A 24,218-nucleotide genomic window follows, 5' to 3' on the forward strand; every position below is an offset into this window, starting at 1 on the left:
ATTATCAACATGTTCCAAGATCGTCCCAAAGTCAGAAATAGTTCGAGTGTATCTAATTTAAGCTTACGACTGTAAAATTGATGGCACGTTCAGAAAAAGCTAATTTGGATTTCCGAGTCTAGCTATCTACATGAATTTGGCCAGAATAAAAGTTCTAACTAGGGTCTTTAAGAAGTTAAAAATATATGTAACCTGAGTTCTTCACTGCATAATTGATGACTCAATCAGTGCTGAATCATATTTCGATAAATCCATAAGATTGTGGCAATGCAATATATTTTCTTCTCTAAAATATAGAACAGTCGATGCATTATGAACAAGTTTAATTAGGATTTCTTCAATTTGTCTTGAGATTGACATAACTCAGAGGAATAAAGCTTTTTGATCCAAGTAGATATAAGAGATTCGACTCTAAAAGTACCAAGATCAATATAATAACTATTTAGATTTTGAATTGTAATCAAACTTTGATTAAAATTTCTGAGAAAGCCTTGTTGAAAGCGAAGTGTGAAATAAAATAAAAGGATCAAAGCCAAAGTGCTATCATTTTTGCGTCAGGAATTTAAAATATCTCACCATATAGCCCATGGAAGACGGTTGGAACTTAATAATTCGTAAATATTTACTGAATGTCTGGTAGTTTTACTTGCAAAGGTTCTTGAGACTCGTTTCCCGTCTTGGAATTAGCTCAGAAAATGGAGAACTCACGAAATGTAGAATATTTCTCAGATGGTTAAATTAGGTCAAGTAAATAGGTTCAATGTTATGAGACCAAGCATGCTTCCCTTAAGACAGTTAGAAACAACAGTGCATTTTGACACCCAGAACTCCTAAGTATGGATCTTCAGGCCTTCGCATATCGAAAAAGCGCCTAGAGCTAGCTACAAATTTGTTGAGACGGCTCATTTCTATTACAAACAACTCGACGTGTTCGTAGTAAGGCAACCGACAAACTTCAAATGCAGTTCAGCGATAGCTGGAAAATGAAGGAGAAAGTATCTAAATATTTCTACCTCCTCTTCCTCCCTGCAACTTTGACAAGTCCTTCAGAATCTTTAGACTCACTGCGTCAGTGAAGACGGAACAGTTAGGACAGTTATCTTTAGGACCTTGTGGACATTACTAGTAGTTCAGTGAATCTTTCCAGTTGCACTCTGGTTTACAAAACTTTCGTAACCCGACAAGTGCTGATTGGGTCTGGTTGTGCTTTTTTGCAAGATCGCCGGCTTTATAAGTTTCAGACGATTCCGCTGCGGAGAGGTATAAAGATATTATAGAATTTCTATTTCTAGTTGAGATGGCGAGACCTCGACAGGTTATTAAAGTGTCGATTGCGGTTATGTCAATGGAATTTAATGGCATGAAAAATAACCCGATATGGAATTACTCAACTAATAAAAATATTATGGTAGAAAAAATTTATAGAGCTTTGCTTTCCTATATAAGACTGGGGAAATCTTATGTATTACCAAGAAGTGCTTAAATCAAACTATTGAAAAGCTCAGAGTTCCATATTATATAAAAAAGGAAACTCTTAGCACAGTGAACTCCGGTAAGATGCCAATTTTAACCCAACTTGCTCCATCGTACCAAACTTGTTCTCAACCAAACCCGCACTGTGCTTATGTATAGTATGTCAGCAGGCTCCGCAATTGTGGCGCGCTTGTGATAAAGAATGGCAAATTAAAAACAAAAATGAGAAAAACATACACATCGGCAGGTGTTTCATTTCATTTCGTACGATTTCCAGCATAGTCTATGACTATAGCCGACCAGTCAGTCTTCAAGCACCAGCCAGTGCATACAACACTTAGCTAAGAGAGGCTGAATAAATGACTGACTGGTTGACTCTACGAGTCTAGGCTGCTTGCTTACCTAGCTGCCCAGCTGTCTGCCTGCTTATAAGCCCAGTCTGTCGGCAAGCTCGCAATGTAACACGTCCAACTAGTAAGATGAATGGGTGGGCGGTCTTGGTGGTTGCTAGCTTGGTTGACTAGCTGCCTGCCTGGCTAGTTGTTTTAACAACAGCAACAGCAACAACGACAACCAACTCACCCGGTTTACAAGCGTTCACACATTACTGCTGAAACAATGAAGCTGTGCGGGCGTTCATGTCGCTGAAGGAAGCTCGGTCGGTGTATGGTGTTGGCGCTGCATTGGTGTGGCATGTTAGAGCCGGCGCATATAGTTTCATGCTTTGCGCACGTTAGTTTAGGGAATTGCAAATAAATATTTCATCTACAGTTGTAGATTATTATATGCTGCATACAACAGAAGTGTAAGAAGAGTGGAATTTGAAAAAAAAAAGAAAAATAACCAGMGGAAAATTAGCAGGAAAATGCAACAGGATAAATGGCCAAGTGGAGTGTGATTGCATGAGCGGCTACAACTAAATACAACCTACACATCTTCGTTTGCCGTTTGGAGCAGCGAATATTACAGTAAATTTCTCACGGGACTTGAACGCAAGCAACACAGCAACAGCTGTAAAACACCGTCAGTTCTGCGTTGTACAATGCTCTGCACATTCCACCGTTGCCAGCCAACGCGGTCCCAGTGAGTTGGATTCGAATTACTTGTGTGCAACTTTTTGCGTTTCCGCTGGGTCGTCGACTGAAATCAGACATATTTTTAAATACTCTTACATATATTACAAATAATAACGATGTATTTAAGCTGGTAGCTCTATCCAACAGCATACCGCGCTCAATGCATATAGTAATAATAGTACTTGAATATTAATGTTGAATGTTGAAATAACAGAAGCCATTTATTTAGAAGTTGATTTTAATGCAAATACTCCATTTTTGGTCCATTGATAATTTTAAAGCTGTTGCAAGCGCAAAAGTCGAGTACATTTGATTGAACTAGGCGGTCCTTCTTTCAACATATGCCGTTTCTAAGTTATGAAGATCACTACCAGGGTAAAAATATCGTTCGTAAGCATCGCACATCTCACTTTTTTGTTTGGACAGCCCTTTTTACCAAAAAATACGGGGTGAAACCAGGTCAAGATGCGTTCGTGTAGAGTAGGATCGAGCTATCCAGCTCTAGTTCGAAAGAATCGCGGATTTCATTCGCATATTTGGAGCTTCATCTGTACAAAAAAAGTACCGCGTGAGCCAGGTGCAGATACCGTTATGTGGGGCGGAATCCATTCATTAAACTTCAAATGCAAATAAACTTATAGCTTTAGCCAAGGAACTCTGTAGAAAAAACTCTATCCATACGAAATCATATATACATATGTAGGCTACCTTCGTTTATGTTCCGAGATGGATCAAAATCAGGTTTATATCACACCAACTTCTCATATCTTAACTAACAAGGATCTATGGCAGCATATTGAAAAAAGTTACGCCTTTTGATTGAAATTTAGGCTTCTAGACCACTGCAGCGTCTTTTAAGCAGAATTGGGTACCATAAATTCAGCATTCTATTTACTGCTCCGGACCGCAACCTCCTTCAGAAAGTTGAGTGGCTAGTTCAACACTTGGGAAGGAATGTCTAGAGTTCTTACCTCTAATACCTCTTTACTACTGTACTATAGTGATATTCTAGGAATGAACAAGCTTTGTTGGCTTCTTGAGGTTCATTACTGGATTATTGGACCACAGACTAGCTCATCAAGCGTTAGTCAACTACTAGCAACCAAGGAGTCGCAAGGTCCTTCTGGTCCTCGGTAAATTGTAAGAGATGTAGTGAACTTTTCGCTCTCAACAATGTCCTTTCAATGATTGTTGGAGGTCCTAACTGGACACCGTCCGTTCGTCAGAAAAAAACCTCGGCCTTTATAGTTTTAAACAGGTTAATAAAGCAAAGGAAGTTGTTGTCTCGAGCGTTGGTAATGCTAACGAATTGACAGTCATTGACAAGTCCGGGTGCACCCATGGTTTGAACGGATCCAGACTCCGAAACAAAAATAGTGGCTGATAATTACTTCGAACTCTCGTTTTGCTACCGAGTTCACAGTATTTACCGAAAGATGTTTCTGAAGGTTTTTGCAACTTATCGACAACGTCCAAGGGTATGTTTGAGTCTTAACGACTGCACAAGGAAGGAAAATTACAAGATTTTATATCTTCGTAAGCACTTCAATTAGAATATCGGTCCAATTGCACAGAAAGACTTACAAGGATCCCTAAGTTTCCAAGCCTAGATAAATTCATATACCTCAAAACAGGTTCTGAGTAAGACAATCTTGAAAAAATACCTTCACTTCTTAGCTTAAATTTTAGTATAATTAAATTGTACAAACAACCGTTGCAACGGTGTAATCTTTTCTAGCAAAAATTACTATCAACGTAACCACATTTCCTCGAAATATCGGGTAGAAGGAGGGAATATATGTGCAGAAGCTCAATGGAAGTCACTATGTTCGAGTTTATATCTACTTCTCATTGAATATAGAAGATTGTACGGATAATACAAAATACATTTTGTTCACTCAGAACTTTGACAGAAAGCTGAACCAACCTTTCAGCACCAAATTTCACAAAACTTACAAGACTTGCGATTTGTGTTCAATATTTTTTTAATACTCTTTGCATGACTTTTGAATATTCTCATTTTTTACTAAGATTATAGTTTCTGAAATAAAAAGCTGCCACCTGTTCCTGCATGCGACGCTTCAGCTGTTCACGTTTCAGCAACTCTAACAAAGCATTCGAGTTGTCAGGTTGACGCGACTGCTGCAACAAAGCCTGCGCCAAAAGGCGTTCGTCATTTGTAAGCGTGTGTGGTAAATTGTTAAGAACGGCTTCGGTTTCAGCAGACGAGCCGTCGCTGGATGGCTGGACATGATGTACATTTTCCAAGCGCAAATCTTTGATAAAATCTGGCGCATGCTCTTCAACCTCTACGAGCTCCAATGCTTCATCACGTGGGAAGGTATAATTGGGAGCGTTGTAATAATGATAGCTCGGATAATTCGTCGGATTGATAATGATGAAGGAAGGCGAGCTGGCGGGGGCGGCAAAATGTTGATAGGGTTGCTGATATGCAAACTGATTGGGCGATTGATTAGCATACGCGAAGAGATTAGGGAACGTCTGATAGGCGGGCTGCTTAGACTCCAAAGCAATATTGCTTTGTAACGAAGTAGGTTTGTGTTCTTGAATTTTTGGATAAGCGGCATAAAATGCGGGCACTTTTGTTTGTTCGGCCGATGGATTGCCTAACGGATAGCTCGTCACATAGTTCAGTTTCGGTTGTTCGGCGTGGGCTTGCAAGCCACCAGTCAACGCTTCGAAGGCGGCTTGCGTAAATGCTGGTTGGTTTTTCAAGGCATACGGTATATAGATGGGTTTCACATCGACGAGTTTATCTTTACTATGCGTAATAGGGCGCGGCTGTTGTGTCATGACTGTTTGTGGCAGCAAAGCAAACTCAACATTCAGCGGCTGCAATGGATAGTGCGTTTGCCTTTCGCCTTGCAGCGTTAACTTCTCCTTCTGTGAGAGGTACGGATATTGAGACTTTAATCCAGCCGCCGGACTTGTGGTCTTCGTTTGGCGTGTGAAATCAAAAAAAGCCTTGAGTGCTGCAAGTTACGAAATTTTTTAGTTAATTATTGAGTTGTTTAAATATATATAGATCAAACAAATTACTACCATTTTCATCGATATAACGCGACTCCTTCACATCATCAGCCGCCAGCCCATTGAGTAGGGTGCATAGAGTGACTAGCGTCAGCACAAACTTCATCTCGTTTTACTCGGCGACTATTGAATTCTCAACGTTTGTTGTTTAGGTTTTTATATTCTAATTTCTTGTGCAACAAACTATACTTAGAATTCGCTAAAACAGTTACTTTCTAACTGTGTTTTTAATATTCAAATATATAAACCATTTCAAAGAAAGTCTGCATGTACATTGTTGTTGCCTTGTGCTGCTGCTGAGCGCAATAAACCTCACGGCTGAATATTATCTGTGGCTATTTAAAAGAATTTGCACTTTATGACCTGCCATAAAAGTGCGAATTTCGATTCGTATCTCAACTTTTGTTGGTTTTTTCGCTGCTGCTCATCTCTTCTTTGCTAGTTTTATTGCTGCTCTTTACTTGGTGGTCGCTGTATTTTAATTAGAGCTAATGAAGACTTTGTGGGTAGTTAAAGAATTCTAGCACTAGCACTATATAAGTCTATATACACACTACTGTAGAAAACTAAATAGCAATAGGTGGATAAAGGGTTGTCCAGATGCATGTTTATTCAATATTTATACACTGAGCTGAGTATACTAAGTTTCCTACGAAGCTTTCAGCACCCCCCAAGGAAACATACTTGACACGATAAAAAATATGGTATATGTATATGCAGATAATCGGCGTCAAGAGCAGAGTCAACTTAGTAGTTGCATTTTGCAGAATAACAAACACCATTACCATTATAATTACCATTACTACCTACTCTACTACTATTTTCATCAAAATGTAATACCATAACCCAGATTTAAAAATAATAATATAATAATATATTNGAGGAAAACTCCCAGCAAAAACCATAAACAAATCATTAATTCAATTCAGTTTTTTGCCTACTTCCTACCCCCTAAATACGATGAAGTGATCATTTCGATCTTATATTCGTTATTAGGTAACCATCTATTACCTTACTAAATTTCATCAAAATCCGTTCAGCCGTTTAGACGTGAAAGAGCAAAAGTCGCCAGCGAAAACGACTAAAAATCACTAACTCAATTTTGTTATATGCCTACTGCCTACCCCCTAAGAACGATGGTGTGATTATTTATAGCCTATGTCCATTCCTAGGTTATCATTTATCACCATACCAAATTTCATCAAAATCCGTTCAGCCGTTTAGGCGTGAAAGAGTATCAGACAGACAGAGTTACTTTCGCATTTATATATATATGGTCAATGATATTTAAACACCAAATTTTGTCGTGATCGGTCCAGTAGGTTGTAAAATATTGATTTTCGCATACTATTGTGGTTGTAAAATCAAGTATCTGGGCTATTTATTTATGGAATTACTCGCTTTTTGAAGTTTTATAAAGTGCCGTTATATGGGGAGTGAGCGTCACTATTATCCGATTACACCTATTTTCATACTGCTGGATTGGGTGCCCCTCATTATTGCGATTTGGTGTACCAATATAATGTTTAGTATTTTAGTTGAGTGCTAAGTTATGGCACTAAGTGGCCCGATTACGCATTTCTACGACCTCGTATTTTCTATTTTGCCAAGAAACACGTGTACCAAGTTGCATCAATATATGTATGCACCTCAATTTCTGCTCAAGTCACACCTTGCAAAAGCGGACAGACAAATGGACAAATAGAGAGTACACAGTTAATAGTAATGTTATTATACACGCGAAATTATTTATTATATTTTGTCACAATAACAAAGGTAGGGATAAAATTGAAAATGATAAAAATTACAAAACAATAATGATAAAATTTACAAACTATTGACCCGACGGTTGTAAAATTTACATGCGCCTCTTTTGAAGGAATAACTTAAAAATCATACGAATTTAATTTCAGTAGCGCCATCTATGTGTGAGTACGGGACATTTCAATTGATACACAAATCGAGACGTAATTAGTAAAAAGCAGATATTTTAATATTACAAGCAGACACATCAATTTTATTTATTTGTATTTATTTGTCCTAGTCCGTATAATGCATTAACTTAATAGCCATTGTCATATTATTATATATTATTTGCGACAGATGGGCCGTATTTTTGTGGAATTCATTGATTTAGTTTGTCACTTTCCTACTTAGACTTCCAATATCTTATTTCATTCAAACCTTTTAGTAATGCAGAAAGAAAGAGAGAAATAAAATGGAGCAGGTATGTTGCTTTAGTCTTTTGTTGAACAGCGACATAACAGGTTCGAATATTTAGTAAATATTCTGTGCAAGGCGAATAGCAATATTTTCTATTTACCAACATAAAATAGATTATACTTAATTATTAAAATAAATAGAATATAAAAATATATACCTAATCTGGTTCAATTATAATTGCCATTACTACCATTATTTTAATCAAAAGTAACTCGAATTACCATTACAAATATATTACCATTACCATTATAATTGCCATTACTAATCTATTATTTTTAACTTTAAAAATATAATACCATTACTTAATCTGGTACCATGATAAATATAATTACAATTACCATTACTACTATACTATGATAACCTTTAAAAATATAATATCATATAATATAATATATAATAATGGCAATTATAATGGTACCAAATTAATTACCTAATATGGTACCATTATAATTGCCATTACTACCTTTATTTTCCTAAAAATGTACTTCAATAACCCGTTCTGGTACCATCCTAATCAGAATTATAAATACCAATACTATTAGAATTACCATTACAACTCTACTATAACTACGTATAAAATTATCTGTGCTAAAATAATCTGTTATGTTGCCAATTAGCATTACAAATATCATTACCATTACCGTTATAATTACTATTACCATTACAATTATAATTACCATTATTTTCACCTTAAAAATATAATATCATTACCATTATAATTACGTATACTATTCCAATTACCATTACTAACTACACAACTATTACTTTCATTAAAATGTAATCCCATAACCTAGTATGTTACGATGATAAGTAGAATTGCAAACACCATCACCCTTACCATCCTATATAATATGGAAAATTAATATATTAGGCAAATTAACTGTTATGCACCAAATAAATTAACATAAAAAAAATTATTTGGTATTCGTCATGAATGCATTTATTTATAAGAAAAAAATTGAATGGATTAGTTTATTTCATCGTTAAAAAAAAAAAAATCGCGAAAATCAGTGATTTTCGGATGCTCACAGTGAGACGATCCCTTCAATAATTTTTTAACATTTACAGTAATAAAATTAGAGTATATGTGTATCAAATGAATCTATGGGAAGAGTGGAGTGCATATTAGACCACATAATACATCATTACCTCAGTTTTATGTCTAATCTTTTATAATATTGCAATAACATTCAGATTTTCTCATTTAGTTTTTGAGAGGTAGTGGTAAATATTTGAAGCTCGACAAGGATTTTAACAACATGTGCAGCCCACTCACCCACAACTTTAGCGGAGAAAAAAAGAGAAAATGATTGCGATGTAGTACTTGATAGAATGGAATTTGAACTAGCGTCGAGTTATTTTATGATTAGTCGGATATGGGTGCCTAGCCACAGTGGTATTACAGAAAACTKAATAGAAACGTGTACGAGCTCYGTATGCWTCTTGTCGTTCRCTACTAGACTGTTGAGCCTTAGACCAGCTTAACAAGCGTTTCGTCCACTATCTATATCTGTATAGTTTCAAGAACCTACAGACTCTTAGCTCCCAGTAAAGGTCACATTTCAATGATTGCAGTAGTTCTAAATGGACACAAGCTGAATGCACGCTGCATTAGCCATTTGAAGGAACATGAAATCGAATCATCTCTACATTTTTTCCTCAAATGCTCTGCTTTTGATATATCAAAATCAATATAAAAATACCTTGGATTTCATACCTTTAGACATACAGGTAAAATAGCGGAAATAGTAATAAAACATCTGAGGAAATTTGTGATAAGTTCAGTGCAGTTTTGCCCACAGCTGACACCCTACTACAGGAGTTACTAAAAAGACAACAACCAACAAGCGTGAAAATAATAGCATATGTGGACGATCTTATGGTGAAATCAGTGGCTAAAGAACTAGTCGATATGAGAAATAAATGAAATGAGTCTTTAAATGGTCTGATCTGGAAGAACGAATAAAGCCCTTTATAGGGAGTGCGAGATTACTTCACAGCTAAAATATCTTAGAATAATATTGTATTCCAAATTAAAATTTAAGGAAAACCTGGCGGATACTTCCGGTAAAGCAAACAAAGTTTATAATGTTTAATAACGAGAGCACCACAATGTGGCAGTAGCGGTGGAATTCCTCATCCAAAGGGCGCTGGACACACAAACTTAAACTGGGTATCCACTTCTGGATAGACAAACGACACGGTGTCCTGGTTTTAATTATTACCTTTAAAAATATAACACCTTCATTTAATCTACTACCATGACAATTAGAATTACAAATATCATTTCCATTATAATTACATTTATCCGTACTATTCTACTATTATTAACATTACAAATATCATTATCATTATTATCAAATCTTCACCAGTTTTGCACACCAACAAAAATAATTATTTCGGTAGAAAGCTTTAATATTATTTGTAAAAAAACTAAAGTCTCTAATAATTAAATTTATTTCAGTATCTTCTAGTATTCAATAGTTTAAAGTAATTACTTTTGTACTACCCTCTAAGCAATACACACTCTTCACTTTGTTCATTGCCTTTTTTTGTTTAATTTGCGCGCATTTTTCTTGCTCTACTTTTACGCACTCATTTTAACGATCGCTGCTTTTTTATTACACCCATACTCGTAATTTCGATCTTCTGCTGTTACTTGATCGCACGCCCGCTTACGCACACTAAGCAGCATACTTGATGCGAGCAGATCGTAAACGATTTGTGCGAGACATTAAAAAATTCGCAGTTTATTACACTTCTGTTTATTATTCATTACTTTTTTTTTTCAATCTAGTTGAAAGCAGACTAGTTTATTAGCAACAGCTGATTAGCTCGCTGACACAGTTACATAGGAAGTTGAGATATTTTTAAATTATCTTATGAGATCGTTAGCATTTGAATGGATTTAATTAAATTGTTATGTGAAAACATTTGTAGCTAAAAGTGTTTGTGATTACACTAGTGTCTGGCTGAAATAATAGAAGTATTATGTATTATTGCACTAATTGGCCATTATAGTAATTTTTCAAAGTAAATTTAAATAATCGTAATTCTTTTTTTTTTTTTTTTTGCAGGCAACTGAACAACTAATTGAATCATTAGCAATATGTGGCTTAGGTAAGTAAGTAATTAATTACTGTTTTTAGGAAAAAATAATAATTTTAGATATCAAGTCTAAATTAGTAATAACTTTATATGTTACTATGATTACCATCATCTGTTTTTTTTTTTTCATTATCTTTACTAATATCTCTTTAGGTAAAATTAACCATTTTAGCTACTTGTATTAGCTCAAGAAAGTATAAATTGGTAATTATTACCTTTTTTTGATAACTACTATTATTTTAACCATTACCATTACCACTATTTGTATGTAACCATTACCACTATCAAAATTATTTACCAATTTCTTTAAGAAACTTTCCAAAAATATAAATACCACAAGCATTATCATAACAAATAACACACCCAATACTTTACCATTACTAATTGCATTCCATTTATTATTACATATCACGAAAATTGTCATTACAAACTTTGTCATCATTACAATAATTATTATAGAATCTTTTCTAAATACTACTAGTATTAATATCACCATTGCAAATGACATTATCATAACATTACATATATCATTACCATTCGAAGTATTACCAAATACGATTACCATTATAAGAACCATTACTAAATCTTACTAGTAATTATAATTAGTTTCCATTGAAAATCCCATTACTATAAGGAATTACCAAACCATTACAGGTATCATTACCATTATAAGTACCATTACCAAATAGTACTAATAATTGTAATCAATTACCATTAAAAACCGCATCACCATTAGTAAAATTATACTACGAAAATGACCATTAAAAACAACAAGTACCATTACAAAATAATTATATATTTCTTTTTGACCACTACAAACGTGGGTCGGTATGCTTCGAGAAATTTCGCTGGTTGCTTCCATTTTTTACGAGGCCATGTCAGTCTTACATTCCATGCACTTCCAATATTCCACCCATTGGTCTCTAAAGAAGAAGAATCTTTTCAGTCAAGCAAAATCTTACAGGCATACGACATGGGCTAACTAAGCCAATCGTCGCCGTAGAGCTTATATAGTTCGTAGCTCCATATTATTTCCACGGCTTCAAGACCTTGCGGAGAAAAGCTCTCCCGAATGGTCCAAGTGCTTTCTCAACTTCGTTTGTCAATGACCATTTTTCTGCGTTGTTTAGCAGGACGGAAATGAAAAGGATGATTTCGGTTTGATGGCTGATTCAGGGGCACTTGAATTAGTATATGTGAACTGTATTTGTGAACTGACATATTCAATGATATAAGTCAGCAAATCGCCTTCTGGCCAACTCAAAATTCTTCAGACGTTTCATTTCTATTCCCATTTTCTATTCCACATGCTGCAATATCTGAAATTAAAAACTCTCAAGTGTTTAGCATTAATCTTATAAACACGCATCAAGAAAGAAATATTGAAATATTTCCACCTCGTTATCTTTCGTCCAACTTCTACTGCTGGCGTCCGGTAAGATCAATTCAACCTTACAACATTAATGCCGATAGCACAGCCCCTTGCCTTACATATACTAAACAGCTACAGAAACAATTACGGAGTGGCTATCCTTACTGAGGGTAAAGAGCTCAATGTATCTCTTACCATGGATCTTCCTACAGCGTATGATCCGATGGTTGCCCTGCGTTGGCCAAATAGCCACGGAGTTCAACTATCCAGTAATAGTACATACGAGGCGAGGGGAGCACCAAGCCGTTCCCAATCTACTGATAACCGAACTACCTTTGCTATGACCAGAATGATAAAAGGCTTATAGAGCATAATTTTTGTTCGTCGAGAGCGGTTGCAAAGTAGACCCTGTTGAAAAGAGCTATACCGTTTAAGCTTAGATTTTTGGTGGAATTTATGCTGGTTTCGAGACGAGCTAGGTCCGCCACTGTGCATATTCATAGCTGCTGACAAAGACGTAGTTCTCAAGACATAAAAAACTACATACGCATTTCTGAACTTGTAGTAGATGCGTTTTAGTAAAAATCTCTAACCTTAACTGTACAAAAAACAAGTATGCATGTCATATGTTTGCGTGCAACATAAATATTTGGAAATCAATTTCTTTCCCTTGTGTCAGAATATTTGTTTTAAAAGCTCATATTTAATTCATATAAAAGCACTTTAAACGTAGCACATTAGGTCTTGCCCTTGTGCATCACTTCCACACACACTTATAACTCCACACACACACACACAAGCTTAAAAGCGAATCCTTTTACTCCATACGCATTTACGCAATCACGCTTGTTTAAGCAATTTTTGATTAATGGCATTGCGAATAAAGTGACACTTCGAAAATTGGAAAAGAAATCAAGCAGGAAAATCAAGAAAATAAGAAAGTAGCGCGTCGGCAGAAGTGTCCTTAAGCAAAATGCCAGTAAGGAAAGTGAATTACATGTAAAGATATGTAGACAACTAAGTATACGGAATAAGAAATCAAATACAAATAATACAGCAAGAAAAACAAAAAAGACGTAAGATGTGTAAAAAGCAAAATTGTGTAAATGCGGTTGAAACAAAAATCAAATGGCATACTAAATCCGGCAAAACAACTGACAAGTGGACAGGCTGGTAAAAACAAAAGAAATAACAAAAACAAATGTTAATTTCGATTGCACCGCAGCTATAATACCCTTCACCGGTGCACGTTTTAACGCAGAAAATTATATTAAAATAACTATCTTTTGATTTTGATTGTCCTGTTTGGATGACAGCAATATGCTATAGTGTTCCGATCTCAACAATTTTTTAGAAGATTACACCATCGCTTTAGGCAACAATTCGTGCCAAATTTCTTCAAGATATCTCGTTAAATGGAGAAGTTTTCCATACAAGAATTTTATTTTGATGGGTCAGTTTGTATGACAGCTATATGCTATAGTATTTCGATCCGAACAAATTAGTCGCAGATTGCACTTTTATTTTAGGTGATGACCCATGCTAAATTTTGTGAAGATATCTCGTCAAATACAAAAGTTTTCCTTACAAGTGCTTAATGCTGATCGTTCAATTTGTACGGCAGCTATATGCTATAATGGTCATAAATCGATGGCTCCAACAAATCAGGAACTTCTTCGAGAGAAAAAGAGATGTGCAAAATTTCAAATCGATATCTCAAAAAATGCGTAACTATTTCGCATATATACAGGCAGGCGGATAGGTGGCCAAAAAGTCGCTCATGACAATATCAACTCAACTCGTCATAATCTTGATTTATATTTATATTTATATATATATATTATAACGTTTTCGACGTTCCCTACTAGACTTAACAAACTTCGTGACAAACTTAATATACCCCGTACATGGTATAAAAAAGAACAATGACACAAGCATAACATTGGAGACGCCCGAAGATTACGAGCATGGAGTGAAAGTAAAGAGCAGCGACAACTATGAAAAAGTGCAAAAAGGAATGCGGAGCTGTCGAAAGTGGTGGAAAAAGTGCTAAAATTTCTTAAAAACTGTAACATAGGCGCTTACGCCTAAAAGCAAGCCATACACACAAGCATGTGCACAAAAAAGCTATACACTTACGGAAGAGCACGGACAAGGCATTTAGAAAAAGCACAGGAAACAACTGTGCTATTTTGTCTCCCACCAAATTCCTTTAAAGGCAAAATTGTGCAAAAACACCGAAAAGTAAACGAAAATGTAAACGGACGGTACACGAATTGAACCGGAAATCCTTATTGATCTACGATGCTTGCGCAAATAGCGTCGAACAGTAAAAAGAATTAAGCCGACAGCGTTGGGCCAGTACCCATATATATACACAGTACCCATATATATATATAATACGCTGGCTGCCGTTCGTGTGCAAACAAAGCAAAGAAGCGCGCTGCCGCTGCTCAAATAGTTGGGGGTGTTAGTTCCACTTACGGCTTCGGCTGCTTCAGTGAATTGGTCAGCTCAACACTTTATCCAGCGCCAGACAGCTGAGCGTTTGTAACTGCGCATTAGCCGTTACATCTACTTTCTAGGTGGCTCTACTTGTTCCACCCTTTTATCCACTTGACCTGATTGAGCGTCGCCAAAAAAAAAATAAAAAATAAAAAATAAAAAAAGAAACGGCCGAAGCACGGACCAGAAATGTTGGCTTAAGTGGAAAATTTTAACGTGCTGGTGGGGGAAAATATTTTATACGGCTTAACACCCGATACTTTTGTGAATTAAAAAATTTCGCAATATTTTGTTCGCCGTGCTGATAAAGGGTGGAGAAAGTCGGCTTTGGTATATAAAAAAATTGCCCCTAAAATAGCTGAGGACTCGGTGAACATATGAATATTCTATCAGATCGTAACCAGGTGCATCTTATTTGGGTGCCAAGTCACAAAGGTATAGCCGGGAATAAACTGGCTGATGAGCTTGCACGCTGCGCAGCATCCACCAACATGGTCGGTCCCCACACCATAAAGGAACTGCTCTAGAAGGATGAAACAGTGGGTAGGGAGAAGCATTTGCAACAACTCATAGACATGCACCATGCCCAGGTGATAATGGGTAGATAAAATCTTAAAAGGTCTAAATATGTAATCAACATCACAAAAGAAAAACTCAGACCACTTGTCACCTTCTACAGTGAAAATAACTTCTTCTGAAAAGTGCCGGTTCTGCAACTTGGAGTCTAAAACACCGGAACACCTGCTAATTGACTTCACATTAGGCTTTAGGTGTACGATAAAGGCTCTTGGATCACATCGCCCCAATATCACCCAGCAGCATATTGGAATTTATTAACTTGTTGGGGTAGTTAAGACGTTGTGACTTAGGAGAGGGCACAATAAATAGACTCTAAGTCGTGGTATAATCCTCATTTACATACCTAATCTAAAGTCCTTCTTCACTTATTATTCCAACTTTCAGTCCAATATCATGATCTCTCCAATATAGAAGGCGAACTATGGAACATCAATACATATTTATTTCTGATTCGAAGAAACATTTGTTTCAGCAAATAGCGTGTTTCATTTTGAATATCTTCAGATTCGATATCGAAGATTTCAAGCTCAATGCGTTGGTTCGTTTTATGAATTTGACTATCCTTAAGAATCAGACTCAGTCACATAGGCATCGATGGCAATCAGATTGGTGATGAGATTTCAAAGAGTGTCCAGCTGTCATCCGATGACGAGACTGACAATATAAAATTCATGCAGTGCCTTTACGACGATTTAGACAAGAGCATTTCAAGGAATTTGATAGAATACAAAAGTCCTGTGCAAAGCGGTAGATCAAAACCATACACAGCTCCTACTCACTCTCTCTTGACTTGTCACAGTATGGTGGCGGCACGCCTGCAGAATAAGACTGATAAGTCGGGATGCCCTGTGAAGCAGCAGAGCATCTTTTTTGCACTCGAGCCGCGCTAACAAGGCAACACTTAAAACATTTAGAGGCTCCGCAGGATGAGACACTGAATGAGGTGTCGATAGTGAGGCCACACAACTTATTGAGTTTTGCGTCAAACGCTGGCATCCTGAAGAATGACTACCTCGCTACTTAACAGCTCCCTACCCTACCAGAGTAACCTAACCTCATCATAGTTTTAATGAGAGCTGAGGGCTGACAGCTGAGATTTGAAATAATTTTACATTAGACCACGTATCCTACTTCCTAAAAATAAACTATATCTTCGCTCTAATGAATGACAAATGCGTTGGCATGTCCTATGAACAGGTGGTTACCTCATAGTAATTTATTATAGTTGTATTTCAAACTCACCTTGTTTGTGATAAGAATGATTCCAATCGACCAGCCCGAACAACTGCTATAATAAATAAATTTGTCTCAACGACCTTTTAGCATTGTCCTCATGTCATTTTGACTATTTCATTATAATCTGTTTTATACCCAGCGACTAAACTGCGCTGGCATTCAGAGGAATTATGTGAAAGAAACATCTATAACAAAACTGTCGTCAAGCATTTGTAGGAGAGAGTCAAAATTTCCAGACCTTTTATCTGTTCATAAGTTAGATGTTACTGTATAGACGTGCACAATAAACCCGAATCATGTTTCGTAACTCCGAATATTTTTAGGTTATATCACATTTCAATTGAGTGAAAGGGAAAATCCTTCGGGCATAATGATAAAAAAGAAGAATTTTAAAAGAAATTTATTTCTGAACTTACAGATCTATCAACTGTTTATAACGAACCCGAAGTACATTTCCTAACTCCGAATATTTTTAGATTATGTTGCGGTGCAGCTCAATAGGAAAATGATATAAACGTGAAAACGTTTGTTGGGTATAGAAAATCCTGTCCATTTTTGCCAATTTTATGCATTCGCTTCCTCTACATGTTTGCGCATCTAATTTTATTGCCTGTATGAATTTTATTTGTTCCTTTTTCAATGGCCGGTCATACTGCAAATTGCGTCTTGTCACTGACAATCGATAAATATTTGCACAGCACCCACTCTCCACAGTTTCTCTATACGCTCACCTCCATCGCATGTCCACTCAAGTCCAAGTGTGCGCTTCGGAGGCTTCGTAGTGGTTGTATGTCGAAGCAGCTGCTACGCCCTTTAACTAAAAGTGTGACCGAAAAAAGCTCTCTCAGCGGCGTGTACGTTCGTAGTAATGTCGCGTGTACTCTACAAGGATGAGGCATTGCAACTGGCCGTTCAGCTTAGCCAAGTTTGGTATGGATATTGTTTTTTGTTGTTTTCATTGTTTATTTGTAACATTGAAATATCGAAATGTTTGATAATAGAATTTTACATTTCCATCTATTTTCAAGTTGCCTTTCTCTCAGCCAGCTGTGCGCTGTGGAGGCAGCTAAAGAACGAAACTGACAGTTTGTCTCGGCATTTGCACTATTTACACATATTTATCCTTTCTCCATATATATGTATGTATACAATATAAGAATGTAAGCTTCTATGATATTTGTATTGGTCGAAAATAGATTTTAAATCTGTTAAATCCAATGACATGACAGTTTCTTTTTCCTCCGTTACGTTTGCCTTCAAATTTTTGCTTGACTGTACTCCAATCCCCTTCAAGCATCGGACTCACATGCATATAGAGTTTTGCACTGTTTGCGGCTAAGGTAACATTGATTGTCGGTAATTTTGTGGACATCTACGTGATTTGTATTCCAATGATTTCTCTGCCAATCTTTTATTACTTTTGAATGGATTTGTCTGCTTCTTCTTACGCAATACCATACTGCTTGACAATGTCGGCTCATATGTTTAGTTGCTCTCAATTTATCATACGTAAAAGGGGATTATAAGATTTATTGAATTGCTTAAGGGTTTAGCATTATTTTAAAATGTGCAGTTTTGGAGTTGAGGAAGCTACTTGTACAAATTTGAATTGGAAACATTTCTTGGAGGGAAAAAATTCATGGCTTAAACTTTTACTAATAAATATGTACATATTATATATTCACTTTCTTACTCAAAAATAATTTATTCTTCATGTGCAGGACGGTAGCTCGGAAGTTCACAAAATTCCTATTGGCACACGATAGAAGAGACTGTAGGAACATGTTAGCAATACTAACTTACTGGTCATTGTGTGGAGGCGACACAAGACTGCGGAAAATGTCTAGAGCAAGGCAGCAGGGAAACAATGGAGCATTTCTTGTGCACTTGTGCCGCATTGGAAAGACTACGCTATAAACATCTAGGGTCACGACGCGGCCTAAAGTTTGACTACTCCTCATGGACCTAATTATAATTGAATTATATTTGGTATAGCAAAGATCAAAACTGGTCTATGCTTGGCACATTAGCTAACCAGACTAACATAACCTAACCTATGCTGATCGCAGCATTGTTTATGTTAGAAGGATGGGATTACATTTGAACTGTAAAGAGACCTTTTTGAAACCAAAAAAATTTCTATACTACTTTCGTGTAACGACCGTCTCAGCAAGCTCGGCCCTTCTGTAGTAAAAACCAAAAAGACAGGGAGGAAATCCACAATTGGTACTACAGAGATCTCTGCGATTTCACTATACCCTCAGCGATTTCACTGTGACTGCGTTTATTCCCGAGTTTTCACATCTGTAGGTTAGATCTAATAATTATTATATGAAGAGGCTAAGATTTAAGAGTATTATGTTTTTTTTTTTTTCGTTTCTTGTATGTTCAATAATCATCAAAGAAGTTTTAAGATCCTTAGAATCCTTAGCCAAGTGATCTTGTTGCACTGTTGATAAAGTTATGAGTAAAATTTTGGGGAGGTGAGTATATAAATTACTTTCTTAGATAAGGTTACTGGTAGGTAGGTATACTGGCCAGCTGTTATGCCGTACAAAAACTTACTTGCCTTAGTAATGACAAATGGCTGGAATATTTCGAGCTGAAGTATTTGTTATATAGGAGGTAAGCGTTTTTAAGAACCTTAAGAGAGACTCGTTATATAATTTTCATACTTCATCTAGTCCCTTGAACTTCAAAGCTCCTAATTATCTAAGAGTACATATTTCTAGACTATAACCGCGTAAGCATTCATTCCATCATACCCTGATCCGTCTTTTGGTCCTCAACGAAAGTCTCACTGTGACTTACGCCTTTGATTAGTGACTTATTAATTGTACAGCTTCAGTAGCCAGTTAGATGACACTTTTAGCTATCTTATCAGCTAGTTCTTTTTTAATCTCACCTGGAACATTACATATATGCATTTCCTCGACCAATATATCTGTTACCTTTCCACTTCTAAGCACCTACTGTAACATAATACAATGTGAGATTATTGCCTTAATTGGCGCTTCGCTATCAACGCGTATTATATACTGATCTTGTTTCAGTTATTACTCACGTGGTTAGCTATCTACTGCGCTATCTACCCTCTTGCAATGTGACTTCAATATTTTATCCAACAACTTTCTGCTTCGAGCACAGCTCGATAGCCCGTAGGTGTTTGTGAAAAATTCACCTAATGCCGCCATTGATTTTGCAACAGGGCTTTACACTACAATGCTGTTTGTCGGAAGAGAGAGAGTTCAATATGAAAGAGAGAGTGAAAAAGGCCAATGTTACCGTCTATGCATGTAAAAAGATACTGTGGTTTCCTTAGGTCATATCTCCTTACCCTATACGTTGGTATTATAAAGCGGTAGTCAAACCAATCTTGCTTTAGGGTGCTACAGTGTGCTGGACCGCTGTCAGCAAAATCTTATATAGAATACCGCTTCACCGGTGTCTGCTGCATGGCGGAAACGCCAAGTAAAACTTCGACTCCTGCGATCGAAAGGTTACTCAGTGGGCTGAACAGCATTCTTCACATGAATAGTGGGTACCACTATTGGCCTTTTCACTCTATCTTCCACATGTTGAATTTAGACATCATTTTGTTATTCAAAATTACTTCTAGTTACTTATTATGCTATTTATTTCTTTAGTCAAGCCCTTTGAGCTTCTGAGGTTTCTATGTCGTGATTTTTTACCTCCCTGTAAAGTGTGTTATATCCGCCTTATTGGTATTTACATATCTCTAGATGTAGCCGATATCAAACATCTGGCTTCGTTTCATGGTCCAGAAGCCGTAGTCTTGAGTTCCTTTGTTAATTGAGACATACATAAATAACTTTTTCCAGTTTTTGTTATTCCGGATACACTTGTCACTTGCAACATAAATCTGCTAAGAATTCATGTGCGTAAAGCAATCAATGAAATATTTATATGCGCCGGACTATAATAAACAAAGCATTAAAACATTTTAAAATTACTTGTGCTTTGAAATTGTGGGAGGTGTTTATAGGCTCTTCAATGAAAGAATTCGCAGAAAAGTGCCGCTAACAAGCGCAACAGTGCGACATGTAGCAAGTGCAGCACCAAGTAAGGCATAAATGTCAACACTTTGAGCAAACCTGCAAAAGCAATATTAACGCTGTCAACTACAATACCGCCAGCACTCCTTACTTTGACTTAAGACGAACAACAACCAAATTACAACTAAATATGTGTACGTACATACATACATACCAAAACTGTCTACTTCATAAATATATTTGTAAGCATGCAAGCAAAACACTCCATGCAGGCGCCGCTTGTTGCACACATCACATTACAATCGTGCAACATTTCCTGCAAATGTTCAACACACCATCAACAGCAGCAACATGTACAGCCAGCAACGCCTTTCACTTGCCACGTCGAGTAAAAATTAAGACATAAAATTTTAGCAAAACGAAGTATCCACAATAAACACTTAAAAGTGAACGAAAAAAGCACAAAACGAAAAGAAATATCAAACGAAGCATGCCACAAAAAAATGTCGGCTATATTTGCCACACATGTAACATGCCGCACATGCGAAAATGTGTAATAAAATAGTTGCCATTTTAATGGGATGTTAGAAAATAAACGAAGCATAACTATAAAATTACAAACAAGTTGAAAAGCAAATATTCCAACGGACAGCCAGACAGAGACCGACAGGAAAATAGGCTGACAAAGTGATGATTACTGGCAAAACATTCTAGTCGATGGCGTGGGCGGTGTAGCAAATGTGGGCAGGACCAAATGTCATTGCTTTGTAAAAATGTTTAAATTTCAATTTTTATGCGTTCATAAATTGTGACTTTGACGCTTTACTGCTATTCCGCGGTATTTCGCTTTGCGTAATTCAAGAACATCAAGCATTGGAAAATCTCCTTGCTACGCCATGCAGCTTAAAGATGTGTAGATCTAGTGAAGTTCTTCTAGTATATTTCGATTTACTGTGTTTCGAATGACTGAAATATCGTATCATCAGCACTTGAGACATTGGCCTTAGTTGTAGCGGTTCTCCATATTTTCTAAAACAAGCTGAATATGAAATAACGGGATTCAACACGGACGCTTCTTTCTCGCTCTTTTGACATTTCAGTAAGGTTGACATTCCAAGAAAGACATACGATCTAACAACGAGTCCAAATTATTAAAATTTACTACCGAAATTCGGAGTCAGTGCCCTCAAATTTAAGAGCTATATGTCCAATTTACGATCGTCATAATCGTCAGATCAACAATTGAGTGTCTAGTGGAAAAATTTGAATCCACAGACACAGTAAAAAATGTTCCCGTGCCAGTGAGACACAGAATTTACTTTCATAGGAATAAAGAGTTTCATTGATATTCCACACCGTTTTTGTTTTATTAAACAAAAAAAAAAAAAACTTTTGTAGCGCTCTTATTGAAACCCCCATTACTATCGCATAGACAAGTTTTGGTGCCTTCTGATGCCAGATGGAGTTTTTGTAACAAGTACATGAACGGTAGCCAGTGTGGAGTTCCGAATTCACCCATCCTTGCGTAGAAAATTATTAATTAGCAAAGTGACAAGTTCCGCAGTTGATGCTGAAAGATATACCACTATCTAACCAACGTTTTGTGTATACAACTTCCACACTTTAGGTGACAAGTCTTCTGGAACTTTCGTTACAATCGAATAAAATGGAATGCCGGTTGCGCGATACCTCTAGACTTTCTAAATTTATTCCAAATAGGCTACATTAGGTTAAAAGATCGATCCGATAGCGAGGAGCCGCAATCTATTGAACAGCGCCTTGTAATCTAATGCGAAGTACAAAAAGTCCAGCTCTTGAAAACATACAACGGAGACCGATCACATTCCCATTCCGATGTAATAGGGGCAAAGTTTTCCTCTATAGTTCATCGACTTTGCAGTTTCTAGCATCCAGACGCCACATTAACTTTTGAGTTCCTAAAACTTTTATTGTCTTTATAAGGCCACTCTTACATAACGGCTTAGTCATTTTATTTCTAATCCCGCCAACTCATTGGGTTGTCTGAAAGTGTGAGTTTCGAGTTTTTAGCCGTGATCTCGCAAAAGCGAAACAGTCAAGATGGAATTATTGAGATGTGTTCATCAGGCCTTTTTCCGAACAGCTTCCACAACTGGCATCCTGTAATATTCTCAATTATATCACGTGCACACCAACAGGATAATGATCAGTTAGGGTCCCTAAAAAAATGCCTTACGGAGAGCGAAAACTTCTTGATATCCAACTTGGACCAAAATCTAATTATATCCGAGTGCTAATAATGATTCCTTGAAGCCTAGTTGACCAATAGTCAAATACACAACCGCCATCACTTTCCAATTCATCTACTTATCAGTTACCTGCATTTTTGCTATGGTCTGGCACCCATACTTCTTCTTCTACTAGGAGGATGGAGCCCTACATAGGAGTTGAAGAAAGTGAGGAAGGTTCTCTAAGCGCCATCCACTTGGGCGTGGATGAAACTATTATTTTATATATGGCTCAAGCAACTCACGCCGTAAGGTCTTACACCAAGTATCCATAGTAGTAGCCCAAAACGCGAAACAGCCCATCCGCATTGCTGTGCCTTGGGTTTTGGACCCGCCACGTAAAAATCATTACCAACGAATATAAGAAAACAACCTCGGATAATTAACCCTCCGTCAACCACTTTATGAATTTCCCACACTACCTTTCACAAACGTAGTTGTTGAAACATCTAACACTTATTATTTCATATTATGGATGAGTTTGTGATTTCTGTCAATCTCCTTAACCTAACTAAAAAAGCGATATATCTGAATCTTTGCTATAGTAACTCCAGCTTCTTATCTTCGCAATTCCTACTCATTTTCGCCTCAAGTGTAATAGTCATCCCTTAAGTCGGCAATTTGCAGAAAAAGTGCTATATATAATTTCTATGTACCGCATACCACTGCTACTTGTTTGCCATGTTGGCTATCATAAATTTTGCAATATCAAGAATTAAGACGCTGAGACATTTTCGCTGACTGCTGCGGCAGACTGGTGACTTTTAATAAATTGCCAGCAATCCCGACGCAACGGTTATGATTATTACCACTTTAATAATGATTTTCATAACATTTGTGGCGAGCAGAATGCAGAGCCCGAGAGAAGGAAGTATGTAGAAGAAAGAAAGTAGAAAAACGACCGCTTGAAGCGCAGCTTTGGCAATTTTCACTAACATTTTTCAACATTTTCATTATAAAAATTACCACAAATGTCGTGCAACAACACAGCAACTGCAGGTCGTACAATCAACAAAAAAAAAAAAAAAAAGAATTAAACCACATAATTTATTGCAACAAAATGCGGCGCCATTAAACGCACACAAATCAATTACGCTCGAAGTGGGCAGGCTAACGCTAGCAAACAGCAAACCACTCAACCAATAGAGCAACAACAACAACAAAGCGAGTGAAAAGTAAAAATGGCAGAAGAAATGTTAAGAAAAATTGTTGCAGCAAGCGTGGCAAGAATGAAAAAATCTAAAGTTGGCTAGAGCAAACGCCGACGGTCGCACGTGTTGCGGCAAGCGAGAAGAAGGCGGAAGCAACACAG

At 36.8% G+C, this 24,218-nt stretch overlaps 2 protein-coding genes across 4 annotated transcripts in view; one reads left to right on the top strand and one right to left on the bottom strand.

Moving 5' to 3' along the window:
* Nucleotides 1-4,527: 4,527 nt before the first annotated feature.
* On the bottom strand, nucleotides 4,528-5,715 carry LOC108971116. The gene is made up of 2 exons (XM_018936964.1): nucleotides 5,613-5,715; nucleotides 4,528-5,542 (listed from the first exon to the last, which is right to left on the bottom strand). The coding sequence occupies exons 1-2, from the start codon at nucleotides 5,704-5,706 to the stop codon at nucleotides 4,566-4,568; spliced, it is 1,071 nt and encodes a 356-aa protein (XP_018792509.1). The 5' UTR covers nucleotides 5,707-5,715; the 3' UTR covers nucleotides 4,528-4,565.
* A 5,181-nt stretch (nucleotides 5,716-10,896) lies between these two features.
* Nucleotides 10,897-24,218, top strand: part of LOC108971170 (discoidin domain-containing receptor 2) — a 439,012-nt gene continuing 425,690 nt past the window's right edge. For all 3 annotated transcript variants that reach the window (XM_018937053.1, XM_018937061.1, XM_018937070.1), the window contains exon 1: nucleotides 10,897-10,943. The gene's annotated coding sequence lies outside the window, so the exon portion shown is untranslated. The remainder of the gene's footprint in view (nucleotides 10,944-24,218) is intronic.

The sequence above is a fragment of the Bactrocera latifrons genome, unplaced genomic scaffold, assembly GCF_001853355.1.
Source record: "Bactrocera latifrons isolate USDA-ARS-PBARC rearing strain unplaced genomic scaffold, ASM185335v1 scaffold_108, whole genome shotgun sequence".
Lineage (NCBI taxonomy): Eukaryota > Metazoa > Arthropoda > Insecta > Diptera > Tephritidae > Bactrocera > Bactrocera latifrons.